This window comes from Lepidochelys kempii, chromosome 6 (genome assembly GCF_965140265.1).
Source record: "Lepidochelys kempii isolate rLepKem1 chromosome 6, rLepKem1.hap2, whole genome shotgun sequence".
Lineage (NCBI taxonomy): Eukaryota > Metazoa > Chordata > Testudines > Cheloniidae > Lepidochelys > Lepidochelys kempii.
Window position 1 is genome coordinate 4864655 of NC_133261.1, and position 15224 is coordinate 4879878.

The following is a 15224-nucleotide window of genomic DNA, read 5'->3' on the forward strand; positions in this document are numbered from 1 at the left end:
TCCCCTTTGAGTCTAAGGCTTTGGCTACACTTGCAAGTTAGAGCGTACTAAAGCCACCCAGAGCACTCTAACTAATTCCCCATCCACACTGGCAAGGCACGTAGAGCACCCTGACTCCCTGGCTAGAGCACTCCTGGTAATCCACCTCGGCAAGAGGGATAACGTCTGATGCGTATTGAGTGTCATGCCCCAGCGTCAGTGTGAACGAGGTGTTGCATTACTGCGCTCTGATTGACCTCCGGAAACGTCCCATAATCCCCTTAAGTCAAGTGACCACTCTTCTCATTGTTGTGAAATCGGCTGCAGGAATGCAGAAATGCCCTTTCAAAGCTCCATTTTGGACAGCCGGCTGCTTATCTGCTCCAAGAAAAAGCAAACATTTACTGTTTGCTTTGAATGAGTGAGAGAGAGGCGGGACGGGAGGGGGGGTCTGAACTTACAAGACAGCATGCTGACACACTTTCATCACCCCAAAAATCCACACTCTCTCCCCCCACATACACACAACACACTCCCTGTCACACTCCACACCACATCCCCCCCACATTTGAAAAGCACGTTGCAGCCACTTGAACGCTGGGATAGCTGCCTATAATGCACCACCCCCAATGCTGCTGTAAGAGTGGCCACACAGACTGCACCACTCTCCCTACTACGGTCTCCAGAGGCTGGTTAACTCAAAGGGCTCTACATCTGCAAGTGTAGCCAAGCCCAATCTTTGAACTGCAGCAGGAGCATGACTTGTAGCAGCCGATAGACAGATCTGACTGTCCAGGATCTGAGTCAGGCCTTGTGGATCTCTCCAGAAGATGCCTCCTGAGTTTAATCTCCCTGTTCTTCTGAAACCCTTTGCCGAAAGAACAGCAGTAGTACATTTACTAGGAATATGCCCCTCACCTAGACAATAAAGACTCTTTTCTTGAGTGTCGTGGTCCAGCACAGCAACATGACATGAAGGCCATGTTTTGAAACTGGGAGATTTAGGAGATGACACAGCTGCCTATCACCCACTAATTAACTAAATGTTAAAACTATCTTAAAATACTGACCCTAAAATACTAATAAAAATTAATCTAAAACTAAATGACTAAATCACTATTTGCAATAGATTATGCTACTTGAGCTTAAAACAGAAATAAGGCACTGCTGAAGTGTTCCACCTCCATCCTAAGGCTGCAGTTGAAGGAAATGAGTGGTGGTTTTTCTGCTCCGCCCCTTTATGACTGGAGGTGGGTGGGAGAGTGTGAGGGCATTCAATGAGCACATGTGGACCAACAGCAGACAGTGCTAACTAGGAAAAAGCACCAATCTCTGGCACTAAGGGGTGCACAATACCAAGAGTGGAAGATGTACAACATCACTCAATGAAGAACCATCTCACATAGGTTTGCTTGCAGGTTCAAGTTTATGAACTCATCTCTGCAAGGGGACACAGACTAACTCCTGCACCTACTGTCCCCCAAAGACTGAGGCAGTAAAAGTCACCAGGGCCAAGAGGAAGTCAGAGGAAGCCATCAAACCCCCACCTGAAGTTGGAAATGGTACCTAGGGATGCCAGGGCTCAGAGAGGAGCAGATGTCAGGCTAGGGACACTCCAGCATAGTTCACAGACTTCCCTGAATGGCAAATCTCTGTCCTTCCGAGTCAACACCTCAAATCTCAAGACAAGGCGCCATCCAACACAGATTCAAGGTTCATTACAATAGCTTTGCACAAGGGTAGGCCTGAACTCTATGAGTCCTAGTTAGGGAATGTGTTAGTATATTTTCCTTCCCATTCTTTTTATTAGGCAAAGAGAGAATAAAATTCACCTGAGGGCTCAGTGGAAAGTCCATGTTCTCAGCAGTCTGTTCTTTCAAATTCACAGGCAGTGAAAAAGGCACAGACACCTCATAATGCAGCTTTCTAAACCAGTTACCATCAAACTGATATCTCTTCAAATTCAGAACAAGAATCGGGGGTAGTGTTTCAAAGTAGCAGCGCTGAAAGAGGCACCAAAGCAGCTCATTACATACCATATTACTATCGTCTCCCTTCTAAAAATTCCCTTTTGTAGACAGTTCATTACAATAAAATATACATTTATTAAAAAAATCAATTTCCCTCTTTTTACTTACAGCTTTCAAGTCTGAGCAGCTCAGCTCAGCGCTGCGTACAATAGACCATTCCAAACAATCCTTGCTTACCGATGTGGCATCTTGTTTGCTTTCACATGTTTCACAATAGAACTGCTCATCACCAGTAAATTTATTTTCTTCCTGGACAGCATCCAACGCATTACTCTACACAGAGACAGAAATTACAATTTGATGTACATTATTAAGATTGAAAGAGAGAAGTAAATTGAACAGCATGGATCATATCCCACAGGGCACTGAAGACCCAGCATTATAGTAAACAGTATTTGACCTGCTTTTTTTCCTGCATGAAGAAGTACATGAACTTTGCTAACAAATGAGGTTTTTTCCCCAGGCAAACTTTTAGTACATAGACCAAACCTAACCAGGAAACATCATATTCAGGAAAACACTTAAGCAGGTGCTTAATGTTAAGCACATTCTCAATGCCCCTTGACTTTAATGGGACTTAAGTATATGTACTCAAACATATACTGAAGTTCTTATCTGAACAGGAACTGACTTGAGTATGACCTTCATTTTTTTTTGTTTTGAATTTGAACAGCAGCTCTGAGTTACAACAGGGCTGTGGCTGTCCCAAAAACTGGCCCCCAAACACCCTCCAACGAACTCTCTCCTATGCCACGCAGACCTCTGGCAGAGAATTTACCCTCTGGCTTCATTTTTCTTTTCAAAGGTACATTTTAATTATGACATCAACTTCCTTGGAAAGGTTTTTATCTCATCAAAGCAACAAAGAAGAATTAAATAACCCTTGTTTAAGCAAACTGTTTTTTTTAGTTAGCTACAGAGCACCGGGCATTTTGCTCCAATTCTGCAGAGACTTAGGGCTTCTCTACACATACAGTTCTGTGCCACTGTAGCACTTAGTGTAGACGCTACCTATGCTGATGGGAGAGCTTCTCTCATCGGCATAGGTACTCCACCACCCCAAGAGGCAGTAGCTATGTCAGTTGGTGAAGCTGTCCTGTCAACATGGCACTGTCTACACTGGGGGTAGGTCAGTAGAAGGTGTGGATTTTCCACCCTCCTGAGCAATGTACTTATACTGACAAAAGTTTGTAGTGTAGACCTGGCCTTACTCACATGCTTAACTTTCAGAATGTATTACAGTCAATGTGACTGTTCTCATGCTTAAAGTTACGCACATGCCCAAGTCATTGCAGGATTAGAGCCTATACCATGTGCCAGTATATAAGGTGAGAACATGCACTTCAAGTGTGAGTGAAGGTTTACAGTAAAAGAAAACTGCCCCATCACTCAAAGATGTACCACTGCTTAGTTTACACAGAGCGCAGGATACATCTGGCAGTGTAATCATCGCTGGTATACTGGTAACAAGCTATTCCTTACTACTTTCAATAGGAATTGGAAAAAAAAAGTTGTCAGGGTTCCTTCCCCACTCTGAACTCCGGGGTACAGATGTGGGGACCCACATGAAAGACCCCCTAAGCTTATTTCTAGCAGCTCAGGTTAAAAACTTCCCCCAAGGTACAAATCCCTACTTGTCCTTGGACAGTATTGCTGCCACCACCAAGTGATTTAGACAAAGATTCAGGGAAAGGACCACTTGGAGTTCCTATTCCCCCCAAATATTCCCCCCAAGCTCCTTCACCCCCTTTCCTGGGGAGGCTTGAGAATAATATCCTCACCAGTTGGTACAGGTGAGCACAGAGCAAATCCCTGGGTTTTTAGGACTCTGAAAACCAATCAGGTTCTTAAAAGAAGAAGTTTATTGTTTAAAAAAAGTAAAAGAAGCACCTCTGTAAACTCAGGATGGAAGGTAAAGTTACAGGGTAATAAAAGGTTTAAACACAGAGAACCCTCCTCCAGGCTTAGCTTCAAAGTTACAGAAAACAGGAATAAAACTCCCTCTTAGCACAGGGAAAATTCACAAGCTAAAACAAAAGATAATCTAACGCCTTTCCTTGGTTTACTTACTATTTTTGTAATCTTAGATACTTGTTTCGGAGAGAGGGTTTAGGAGACGGATTTTCCTGCCTGGTCCTTCTCCGGCTCCGAGGCAACATACAAACAAAGAGCACAAACAAAACCTTCCCCTCCCCAGATTTGAAACTTTCTTTCCCCATTGGTCCTTCTGGTCAGGTGCCAACTACGTTATTTGAGCTTCTTAACCCTTTACAGGTAAATGATTATGTACCTCTGGCCAGGAGGGCCTCTGGCCAGGAGGGATTTTATATTACTGCATACATAAAGGTTGTTACCCTTCCCTTTATATTTATGACAAAGGTTAACAGCCCGCACTGTTTATTTAGAAATGCATCAGTATGTAAAACAAAAAGGAACCTGTCACAAGAATGAAAAGCTCATTATTTCATAAAAATGATATGTTCATTAACCCCAAACAAGATGACAAATCTGCACCAGATCCCTTTATAGTTCTGGAAGGCTTGAATGACCACACAACACCCAGACAAATGAGTTTGGGGTACTTTTCTATGACAACGCTTTCCCCCTTTTTTTTGCCTATGAACTTAAATTTAATGGCTTCCTATTGAAGGTTTAATTGTAACCAACAGATCCACTGTTGTAGGTTACCCAACCAATGCCAGGATATTTTCCTTACCACAGAATACGCTTTACAGTTGCACTTGTCAAGAGAGAGAGCAAGACTCAGGACAGGATTCTCCTTGATTCTAGTTTGCTGTTTGCATCCATGGCAGACGATGGAATGGACCATTTCCACCTGGTATAGCTAGGGAAAGATTGACTAGTTAGAAGTAGCAGAGGGGTAGCTGTGTTAGTCTGTATGCACAAAAACAATGAGGAGTACAATGGCACCTTAAAGACTAACAGATTTATTTGGGCATAAGCTTTCGTGGGTAAAAAGCGCATCTGAAGAAGTGGGTTTTTCACCCACGAAAGCTTATGCCCTAATAAATCTGTTAATCTAAGGTGCCACTGGACTTCTTGTTGTTTTAATTAGAAAGGTTTCCAACAATCCATAGAGATATAATGCCCCAGATGGCACACAGAAAGGACTTTTATCAGGTGAAGGGTGTACTGTAATGTAAAGTTCTTTAAATGCAGGGTTTTCTTGGAAGTAATGATCTAAAAAGCATCTCAAGTTTCGATTTCCTGAAGGGAAGAATTACCTGCTGAATCTCCTTTTTGTCCTCAACGATTTTATTCATCAGAATCCGGAAATATTCCGTGACATCCTGCTGCTGGTGCACTGTACCAACACAAACCAGAATGATCAACATCTAATTGTGGTAGCTGGTTACTTAATCCTAAAAGGGGCAGTGTTCACTGCCTCGGTTTCCATTTCTTCTGTTTCTTCTTCAGCAGAGACTCTGTGGTAAGATGGCAGATCAGATACAGCTGGGATGTTTCCGGAACTCACATGCCCAGTGAAAACTTGTCTTGCAACTGCCACAAAGATACCATTGGAGTTTGTTTTTTAAAAACAAACAATAAAACCAAAACAAAACAGTGAGGCTTTGAAATACTACTTAAAACAGTGGTCACCAACTCATCGATTGCGATTGACTGGTTGATTCTGGAGCCTCTGACAGTCAATTGCAATCTCCGGCCGTTAATAGTCCAGCAATGCAGTGGGGCTAAGACAGGTTCCTTGACTGCCCCTGCCCGGCGCTGCTCCCGGAAGTGGCCAACGTGCCCCTGAGATAGGTAGGGGGTCTCCGAACACTGCTTCTGCTTGCGAGCACCATCCCTGCAGCTCCATTGACTGGAAATGGGGAACTGTGGCCAATGGGAGCTGCAGGGGTGGTGCCTGCAGAGAGGGGCAGCGTGAGGAGCCACATGCCACCCCCCAGGGCTTCAGGCGCACGTTGACCACTTTTGGGAGCAGCCTGGGGCTGGGGCTCGGGCAGGGGCAGGAGCAGGGGCAGGCAGGCAGAACTGCCTTAGCCCTACTGCACTGGCATCTGGGAGCCGCTTGAGGTAAGTGCCGCCCAGCAGGTGCCAGCAACCCAACCCACAGCCCTGACCCCCCTTCTGGAGCCAGCACCCCATAGCCCCCTCCCACACCCCAACCCCCTCCCGCGCCCTGAGCCCCCTCCTGCACCCAAACTCCCTCCCAGAGCCCACATCCCTCACCCTCTCTCATACCCCAACCCCCTGCCCCAGCCCAGTGAAAGTGAGTGAGGGTGGGGGAGAGTGAAAGATTGAGGGAGGAGGGATTTAATGAGTGGGGTGGGGCTCTGGGGATGGGGCAGGGCCTCATGGAAGAGGCGGGGTAGATCCTGAGATGCACTTAAATTAAAAAAAAGGAGTACTTGTGGCACCTTAGAGACTAACCAATTTATTTGAGCATAAGCTTAGGGTTTGACATCTGTAGTATGCAAGGTCTTGGAAAAAATTTTGAAGGAGAAGGTAGTTAAGGACATTGAAGTCAGTGGTAAATGGGACAAAATACAACATGGTTTTACAAAAGGTAGATCGTGCCAAACCAACCTGATCTCCTTTTTTGAGAAAGTAACAGATTTTTTAGACAAAGGAAAAGCAGTGCATCTAATTTACCTAGATTTTAGTAAGGCATTTGATACCGTGCCACGTAGGGAATTATTAGTTAAATTGGAAAAGCTGGGGATCAATATGAAAATTGAAAGGTGGATAAGGAATTGGTTAACAGGGAGACTACAACGGGTCCTACTGAAAGGTGAACTGTCAGGCTGGAGGGAGGTTACCAGTGGAGTTCCTCAAGGATCGGTTTTGGGACCAATCTCATTTAATCTTTTTATTACTGACCTTGGCACAAAAAGTGGGAGTGTGCTAATAAAGTTTGCGGATGATACAAAGCTGGGAGGTATTGTCAATTTAGAGAAGGATAGGGATACCCTACAGGAGGATCTAAATGACCTTGTAAACTGGAGTAATAGTAATAGGATGAAATTTAACAGTGAGAAGTGTAAGGTCATGCATTTAGGGATTAATAACAAGAATTTTAGTTATAAGCTAGGGACGCATCAATTAGAAGTAACAGAGAAGGAAAAAGGACCTTGGAGTATTGGTTGATCATAGGATGACTATGAGCTGCCAATGGGATATGGCTTTGAAAAAAGCTAATGCGGTCTTGGGATGCATCAGGAGAGGTATTTCCAGTAGGGATAAGGAGGTTTTAGTACCGTTATACAAGGCACTGGTGAGACCTCACCTGGAATACTGTGTGCAGTTCTGGTCTCCCATGTTTAAGAAGGATGAATTCAAACTGGAACAGGTACAGAGAAGGGCTACTAGGATGATCCAAGGAATGGAAAACTTGTCTTATGAAAGGAGACTCAGGGAGCTTGGCTTGTTTAGCCTAACTAAAAGAAGGTTGAGGGGATATATGATTGCTCTCTATAAATATATCAGAGGGATAAATACCGGAGAGGGAGAGGAATTATTTAAGCTCAGTACCAATGTGGACACAAGAACAAATGGATTTAAACTGGCCACTAGGAAATTTAGACTAGAAATTAGACACATTTTTAACCATCACAGGAGTGAAGTTTTGGAATAGCCTTCCGAGGGAAGCAGTGGGGGCAAAAGATCTATCTGGCTTTAAGATTAAACTCGATAAGTTTATGGAGGAGATGGTATGATGGGATAACATGCTTTTGGTAATTAAATATTCATGGTAAATAGGCCCAATGGCCTGTGATGGGCTATTAGATGGGGTGAGATCCGAGTTACTCAGGAAAGAATTTTCTGTAGTATCTGACTGATGAATCTTGCCCATATGCTCAGGGTTTAGCTGATCGCCATATTTGGGGTCAGGAAGGAATTTTCCTCCAGGGCAGATTGGAAGAGGCCCTGGAGGTTTTTCATCTTCCTCTGTAGCATGGGGCACGGGTCACTTGCTGGAGGATTCTCAGCTCCTTGAAGTCTTTAAACTACGATTTGAGGACTTCAGTAGCACAGATATAGGTGTGAGGGGTTTTTTTTGTAGGAGTGGGTGGGTGAAATTCTGTGGCCTGCGTTGTGCAGGAGGTCAGACTAGATGATCATAATGGTCCCTTCTGACCTAAATATCTATGAATCTATGAAAGCTTTCGTGAGCTACAGCTCACTTCATCGGATGCATACTGTGGAAAATACAGAAGATGTTCTTATACATACAAACCATGAAAAAATGGGTGTTTACCACTACAAAAGGTTTTCTCTCCCCCCACCCCACTCTCCTGCTGGTAATACCTTATCTAAAGTGATCACTCTCCTTACAATATGTATGATAATCAAGGTGGGCCATTTCCAGCACAAATCCAGGGTTTAACAAGAACATCTGAGAAAGGGGGGGGTAGGGACGAAAAAACAAGGGGAAATAGGTTACCTTGCATAATGACTTAGCCACTCATTATGCAAGGTAACCTATTTCCCCTTGTTTTTTCCTACCTACACACACACACACATCCTTCCTCAGACGTTCTTGTTAAACCCTAGATTTGTGCTGGAAATGGCCCACCTTGATTATCATACATATTGTAAGGAGAGTGATCACTTTAGATAAACTATTACCAACAGGAGAGTGGGTTTGTGTGTGTGGGGAAAAAGGGGGGGGGGAGAAAACCTGGATTTGTGCTGGAAATGGGCCAACTTGATTATCATACACATTGTAAGGAGAGTGATCAGTCACTCCGGAAGTCCTGGATGACTGGAAAAAGGCTAATGTAGTGCCAATCTTTAAAAAAGGGAAGGAGGAGGATCCTGGGAACTACAGGCCAGTCAGCCTCACCTCAGTCCCTGGAAAAATCATGGAGCAGGTCCTCAAAGAATCAATCCTGAAGCACTTGCATGAGAGGAAAGTGATCAGGAACAGCCAGCATGGATTCACCAAGGGAAGGTCATGCCTGACTAATCTAATCGCCTTTCATGATGAGATTACTGGTTCTGTGGATGAAGGGAAAGCAGTGGATGTATTGTTTCTTGACTTTAGCAAAGCTTTTGACACGGTCTCCCACAGTATTCTTGTCAGCAAGTTAAGGAAGTATGGGCTGGATGAATGCACTATAAGGTGGGTAGAAAGCTGGCTAGATTGTCGGGCTCAACGGGTAGTGATCAATGGCTCCATGTCTAGTTGGCAGTCGGTATCAAGTGGAGTGCCCCAGGGGTCGGTCCTGGGGCCGGTTTTGTTCAATATCTTCATAAATGATCTGGAGGATGGTGTGGATTGCACTCTCAGCAAATTTGCGGACGATACTAAACTGGGAGGAGTGGTAGATACACTGGAGGGGAGGGATAGGATACAGAAGGACCTAGACAAATTGGAGGATTGGGCCAAAAGAAATCTGATGAGGTTCAATAAGGATAAGTGCAGGGTCCTGCACTTAGGACGGAAGAACGCAATGCACAGCTACAGACTAGGGACCGAATGGCTAGGCAGCAGTTCTGCGGAAAAGGACCTAGGGGTGACAGTGGATGAGAAGCTGGATATGAGTCAGCAGTGTGCCCTTGTTGCCAAGAAGGCCAATGGCATTTTGGGATGTATAAGTAGGGGCATAGCGAGCAGATCGAGGGACGTGATCATTCCCCTCTATTCGACATTGGTGAGGCCTCATCTGGAGTACTGTGTCCAGTTTTGGGCCCCACACTTCAAGAAGGATGTGGATAAATTGGAGAGAGTCCAGCGAAGGGCAACAAAAATGATTAGGGGACTGGAACACATGAGTTATGAGGAGAGGCTGAGGGAGCTGGGATTGTTTAGCCTGCAGAAGAGAAGAATGAGGGGGGATTTGATAGCTGCTTTCAACTACCTGAAAGGGGGTTCCAAAGAGGATGGCTCTAGACTGTTCTCAATGGTAGCAGATGACAGAACGAGGAGTAATGGTCTCAAGTTGCAGTGGGGGAGGTTTAGATTGGATATTAGGAAAAACTTTTTCACTAAGAGGGTGGTGAAACACTGGAATGCGTTACCTAGGGAGGTGGTAGAATCTCCTTCCTTAGAGGTTTTTAAGGTCAGGCTTGACAAAGCCCTCCTGGGATGACTTAGTTGGCTGGGATGATTTAACTGGGAATTGGTCCTGGTTCGAGCAGGGGGTTGGACTAGATGACCTTCTGGGGTCCCTTCCAACCCTGATATTCTATGATTCTATGATCACTTTAGATAAGCTATTACCAGGAGGAGAGTGGGGTGGGGGGAGAGAAAACCTTTTGTAGTGGTAAACACCCATTTTTTCATGGTTTGTATGTATAAAAACATCTGTATTTTCAACAGTATGCATCCGATGAAGTGAGCTGTAGCTCACGAAAGCTTATGCTCAAATAAATTGGTTAGTCTCTAAGGTGCCACAAGTCCTCCTTTTTTTTAAATTCAAAAAGTGATCTTGTGTTAAAAGGTTGGAGATGACTAACTTAAAAGATCCAGAGGATGGTGCCCCATACTGCTGCCCTATTCTTTTCTTCATCCCTGGTCATGTGCATCCCAGAGAACTTTTCATGCCTCTGAGCAGAGAGCACCCCGAGCACCTCTGAATGCAGCAACACTTAAGAATACGTCTTCACTGCAGTTAGCCTGGGTGACTGACACCTGTGTTAGCCTAGCCCAGGTGTGAAAACAGCCACACCGCAAAGCCAGATAATGCATCATCATTGGCACTGAGATCCCCTGTGTATTTCTAGGGCTTCTGGGGGACACATCCTATGGTTCTATGTGCTGCAGTAAACTGAGCAACTCCATGATTCTTTGCCGTTGGATTGTAGGAAAACTTGTCTGTCTTCCTGGGCACATGGGGTGGTTTGTGAGAAGGCACTGGAGGACTATCAACACTTGAGTGATTTAGCCTGTGTTCTTACTGCAAAGGGAGCGGATTACCAGCCCAAGTGAAAGCAGAACGTGGGCTCTGACACACCCACACAGCTGGGCCAGCTAGACCAGGTTCAAAGGACCACTAAACTCGGGTGGGAGGTTTGTGGGTGTGGACAGAATGGGAGGTTAGCAGCAACACCTGAGAAAGGCCTCGGGCTACAGGACGAGAAACTCTAAGGATCCATCAGAAGACAGTGTGCCTGACATGGCAAATCTTCAGAAGTACAGGTATCTGAGAACTTTTATTGTAAAGAAGGAGGAGAAGCTGCATAGGAAGAGGGTAGGGGAAAGTCATGGAGCAGAAACAGGATTATGGAAACCTTTTATACTTGGCTGAGAAATCATCTTGTATTAACAGACAGGCAGGGGAACAAATAAGGGACCTAAAGTAAACACATTGGGGGATTCACAGAAATGAATGGGAGAGGCATGAGAACCTGTTAGGGACTGGAAAGGGGGCAAGAGGGGACTGGGGAAGAAATATAGAAATAATTCAAATATGCATACAGAGTTTTAGTGGCCTAGCAAAAAGGGAACTTCCAGCCCTTTTGATGATTAGCATCAATAATGAGATATTACTTTGGTAACGTCTGTCTCCTGTTTAATAGAAAGCTGTGTAAATGTGAATATGCCATGGCACAGAACTCTTACCATCTCTCACCCCAAGGCACTTTGTAATCCCTTTGGTGGAGGGTGCTGATTCATTACACTTCAGTTCTTGAAACAGCTTTTGCAGCTGACACACGATGCTGGAGTCACCACCATTATCGAAGCTACAAAATATCACAGAGACACAAATTTAATTGGCCACTTTCCAGGTAAAATCCAGGTTCTGACCCAACTGATGCTGTGGCAGTGCTTCCAGGAGAGAGTGGTCCCTCCTGGTGTCTGGGTTGGGTCCTGCTAGTGGCACCCTTGGAGAAATCCCAGAAATGAAAGAACAGACTGAAATCAACTCTCATCTCGCGGGGGAGGAATGGGGGGATTCTCTGTGGCTTGGTGATACAGTGCAATAGGGGACTGAGTAAGGGAGAGACAAAAATTACTTGCTCTGACTCTTTTCTGTGACCAGTCTATTCGTAGGCTTTACAGGGATGGCTTCTTTGGGACTGGATTTCTGACCCAGCATCGCATTTCCATTCTGGCCAGGTACACATCTCTCCTCGGCCTGCTCTTTATTAAACACTTGCAGAAATGAAGCCAAGTAACTATTCCCCTTTCCCAAACTGCCACAAAGATTGCAGATGAGAGTCAGGTTACAGGCCATAAGGGCCTGCAGTACTAGAACCTGGGACGTGGAGCCTGGAACAGCTGAAGTTCCCACATTGCCACCTGGAGGCCATGGAAAGCTGTAGCCAAGGAGCACTGTGGAGATTAGGTACCGCAGGAAGTACCGCCTACAGGGCCCAGAGTGACAGCACCCTGCGGCTTTCTGATTGGCCCCTGCTCACTATTTAACTCTGGTGGTTGCCCTGGATGCTGTGTGGGCAACCACATGGAGTGCTGGCTTGCTGTGACTCCAGGCCTCCCCCAACTTTCTGATCTCCGGTCTCCATCTCCAGTCTGACTCTGACCCTGACTCTTGCCTCTTGATTCCAGCTTGGTTGCCAGTCTCTGACCCTGCTCGCTGTCCTTGCCTTGTGGACACCAACCCAGCTGTGGTCACCGCAGTCCCTTACACAGACACAACATGTTACTGCCAAAGAGGTGTTTATTGAAAGATAACCAGAGAGGAAAGGATTTCAAAGGTTAACACCAAGACAAGGTCTAACCAATTTGAGCGAGTGTCTCAGTTGTACAGAAGGAGGAAGATATTAAAACATTAAATATTATTCAGCAGCCAACCTTGGAGAGAGAAGGGCCCCCTCTGGCTCCCATCTCCAGCCCTGGCAACCTGGGTCTTATTTGACCTCTGGTACCCAACAGCTGTTTTCATCACCTTCTCCCGCACGGTTCCAAACCCTCCTCAGTCATCCTAGGCAGAGTGAGTGAATCTGGGGAGCTCCCAATAGACGTCTGACTGGTCTATTTAAACCCCAATCAGCATCTTGAAGGCTGATTTCACTTGCAGATGGTTCAGCTACACAGACCAGTGCCTGCCTACCATGGACACTGCCTCCTTCAGAGAGCCTTCCCTTAGAAAAGGTGTTTCCCTGCTACCGTGCCCTGGTTGTCTCTCTTGGGAACACTCTGCCACCTCTTTGGGAACACTCTAATAAATTGGTTAGTCTCTAAGGTGCCACAAGTCCTCCTTTTCTTTTTGCGAATACAGACTAACACGGCTGTTACTCTGAAATCTGCCACCCCACTGGACATGGTCATCACATTGCTTGAATGTGCCCTGAAGCCACTATTAGAAGTGGGCCCCATTTTCCAGTATAACTTCAAGGTGCCTCCTCCTCTGCCCTCCCCATACTTGTGGGCTGCTGCCCCTTCTCTTTTCTCTTCCCCCTCACACCCTGAAGCCAGCTATCACTGCCTGCCCCTTTCTCTTGCACAGTGCTGCCCTGCCATTCTTACCTCAATGGTTGTGTCCTACTTTGGGTCTCAAGGTCAGAACCATGCAGCTACCGAGCCGAACCACACGTCTCGTGTGCTGTTGCTGATGAAACCCCAGGGTTTACCATGAATGCCCCTCACCTGAGGATGTGCTCTCTGAGCTCTCGCGTGAAGAAGAGACACTGCAGCAGGCTGTTTAAGTAGCAAGTGGAACCTTGGTTACGCAGCCCCACGTATGTGCCTGTAACCAGAGAAAATCTATTTCACATCCAAGTTGGTTGATTTATAAAAGGAGAGAAAATGATCAGAAAGTGACTAGCCAGAGAGCTGTAATACAGCAAAGCTCCCTTATCAGAGGTGGGTAACAGCTCTGGGTAAATGCAGCTCTAGCTGGGTTGCAGGGCAGCATCTGAGAAAGAAAAACCCCAACATTTCCCTCTGCCAGGATTCTACTGTTTGGCAAGCAGGTCTCCATTCAGCTCCAGCTGCACCTCAGCCAGTGCCCTTCTGCTCCCTGCAAGTACTCTCTTGGTCTAGTTTGAATTGATTTAAGCACAGCCCATGATGTTCCCAGGCTTCAGGAGGATCAGATTCCTGACGTCAGGAGGGATTGTTACTGGCTACCAGAAATCTATCAAACCTTCTGTCCTACTTTTGGGTTGCACCAACTCAGGAACACTAGTTATGTAACACCCGAGGGATGATAACCTTCTTAGCTTCCTTATTCTAGATGGCATTCCTTATGGGACCGGAGACTATCAGAGCACATTCCTCACTTATGAAACTCCGACCCCAAGCCGGATGGCTGCAGCCATCGCCCAGCTGTTATTTTGCCGATATAGTGTGCTGGTTGTGGGGACTCACACTCACGTGTGTGTCTTCCAAAGTTTGCTGGGCTCTTTTTTCTAAACTAGCTGCCCAACAGGGATACATAAACCAAACAACAAAACTAACAATAACCACCAACATGGATCCCCTGCTGTGGGGTCCCCAGAGCCCCTTCCCCAGCTCCTCATGCTGAACCGGCTGCACTTTGCACATAGCACCCAAAGAAAGGGCTCTCAAGAGCTGTAGATATGCTGGGGAATCTGGGAGACTCCATATACGTATGGCTGTTAGGAGTCAAAAACATGGGTGGGCCAAACCATTATGCACTTCAGTGCCCTGGACGTTACATAGACGTATCTTAAGGTGCCCAGAGGGCTGTGAAGGTGAGCTCCTGCCTAACTCTGAGTATTTAGGCCACTAATCACTCTACTTAAAGAAAAGGAACTGAATTCCCACTGCTTTGCCTTCAGTCTGAGCCCTGCCTCAAGCTCACTTACCTGGGTTTGAGGTCATTCCAGCTTTTCCTAAACTTTTGAAAGCGAAGTCACCCAGTTCAGGAAAATGAAATTAATCGTAGCCCTGCCCGTGCTGCTAATATTTTACACATCGTACCAGCACAAATCTACCTATTTTAATTGACATACCACTACCTCCTTCCCCCTTCATGTACCACTGACTTAGATAGTCACATAATACTTCCTCAGCTTTCTTACAGGCTTGGAGCAGAGAGATAATTGGCAATGTTGGCATTTCAATGATCATCACTGGCATCTGACTTACAGTCCATTGAAATGAATGGGGCAGCTCATACATCAGAGCTACTTCAGACTCCCTGCAAGCTCAGGCAGACATGGTTACACTCGGTTCATGTTTTGAAGGCTCTCTTCACAACCACAACAGCTAGAGATTCATCTTTTTAAAATGAAAGCTGAAACTTCAGAGAATAATTGAGAGGTCTGTCTATGGCCTCCCTGGCAGTCTTCACATCA

General features: G+C 45.7%; 1 protein-coding gene across 6 annotated transcripts in view; it reads right to left on the reverse strand.

Moving 5' to 3' along the window:
• The window catches only part of LOC140912362 (uncharacterized), a 103635-nt gene that overhangs the window by 50687 nt on the left and 37724 nt on the right, over positions 1-15224 (reverse strand). For all 6 annotated transcript variants that reach the window (XR_012159277.1, XR_012159278.1, XM_073346629.1 and 3 more), the window contains exons 12-17: positions 13549-13648; positions 11560-11681; positions 5255-5334; positions 4726-4854; positions 2187-2282; positions 1812-1982 (exon numbers count right to left, since the gene is read on the reverse strand). Coding sequence is in view for 4 of the 6 variants with exons in the window: in XM_073346629.1 (XP_073202730.1) it covers positions 1812-1982; positions 2187-2282; positions 4726-4854; positions 5255-5334; positions 11560-11681; positions 13549-13648 (698 nt within the window). In the remaining 2 variants the exon portion in view is untranslated. The remainder of the gene's footprint in view (positions 1-1811; positions 1983-2186; positions 2283-4725; positions 4855-5254; positions 5335-11559; positions 11682-13548; positions 13649-15224) is intronic.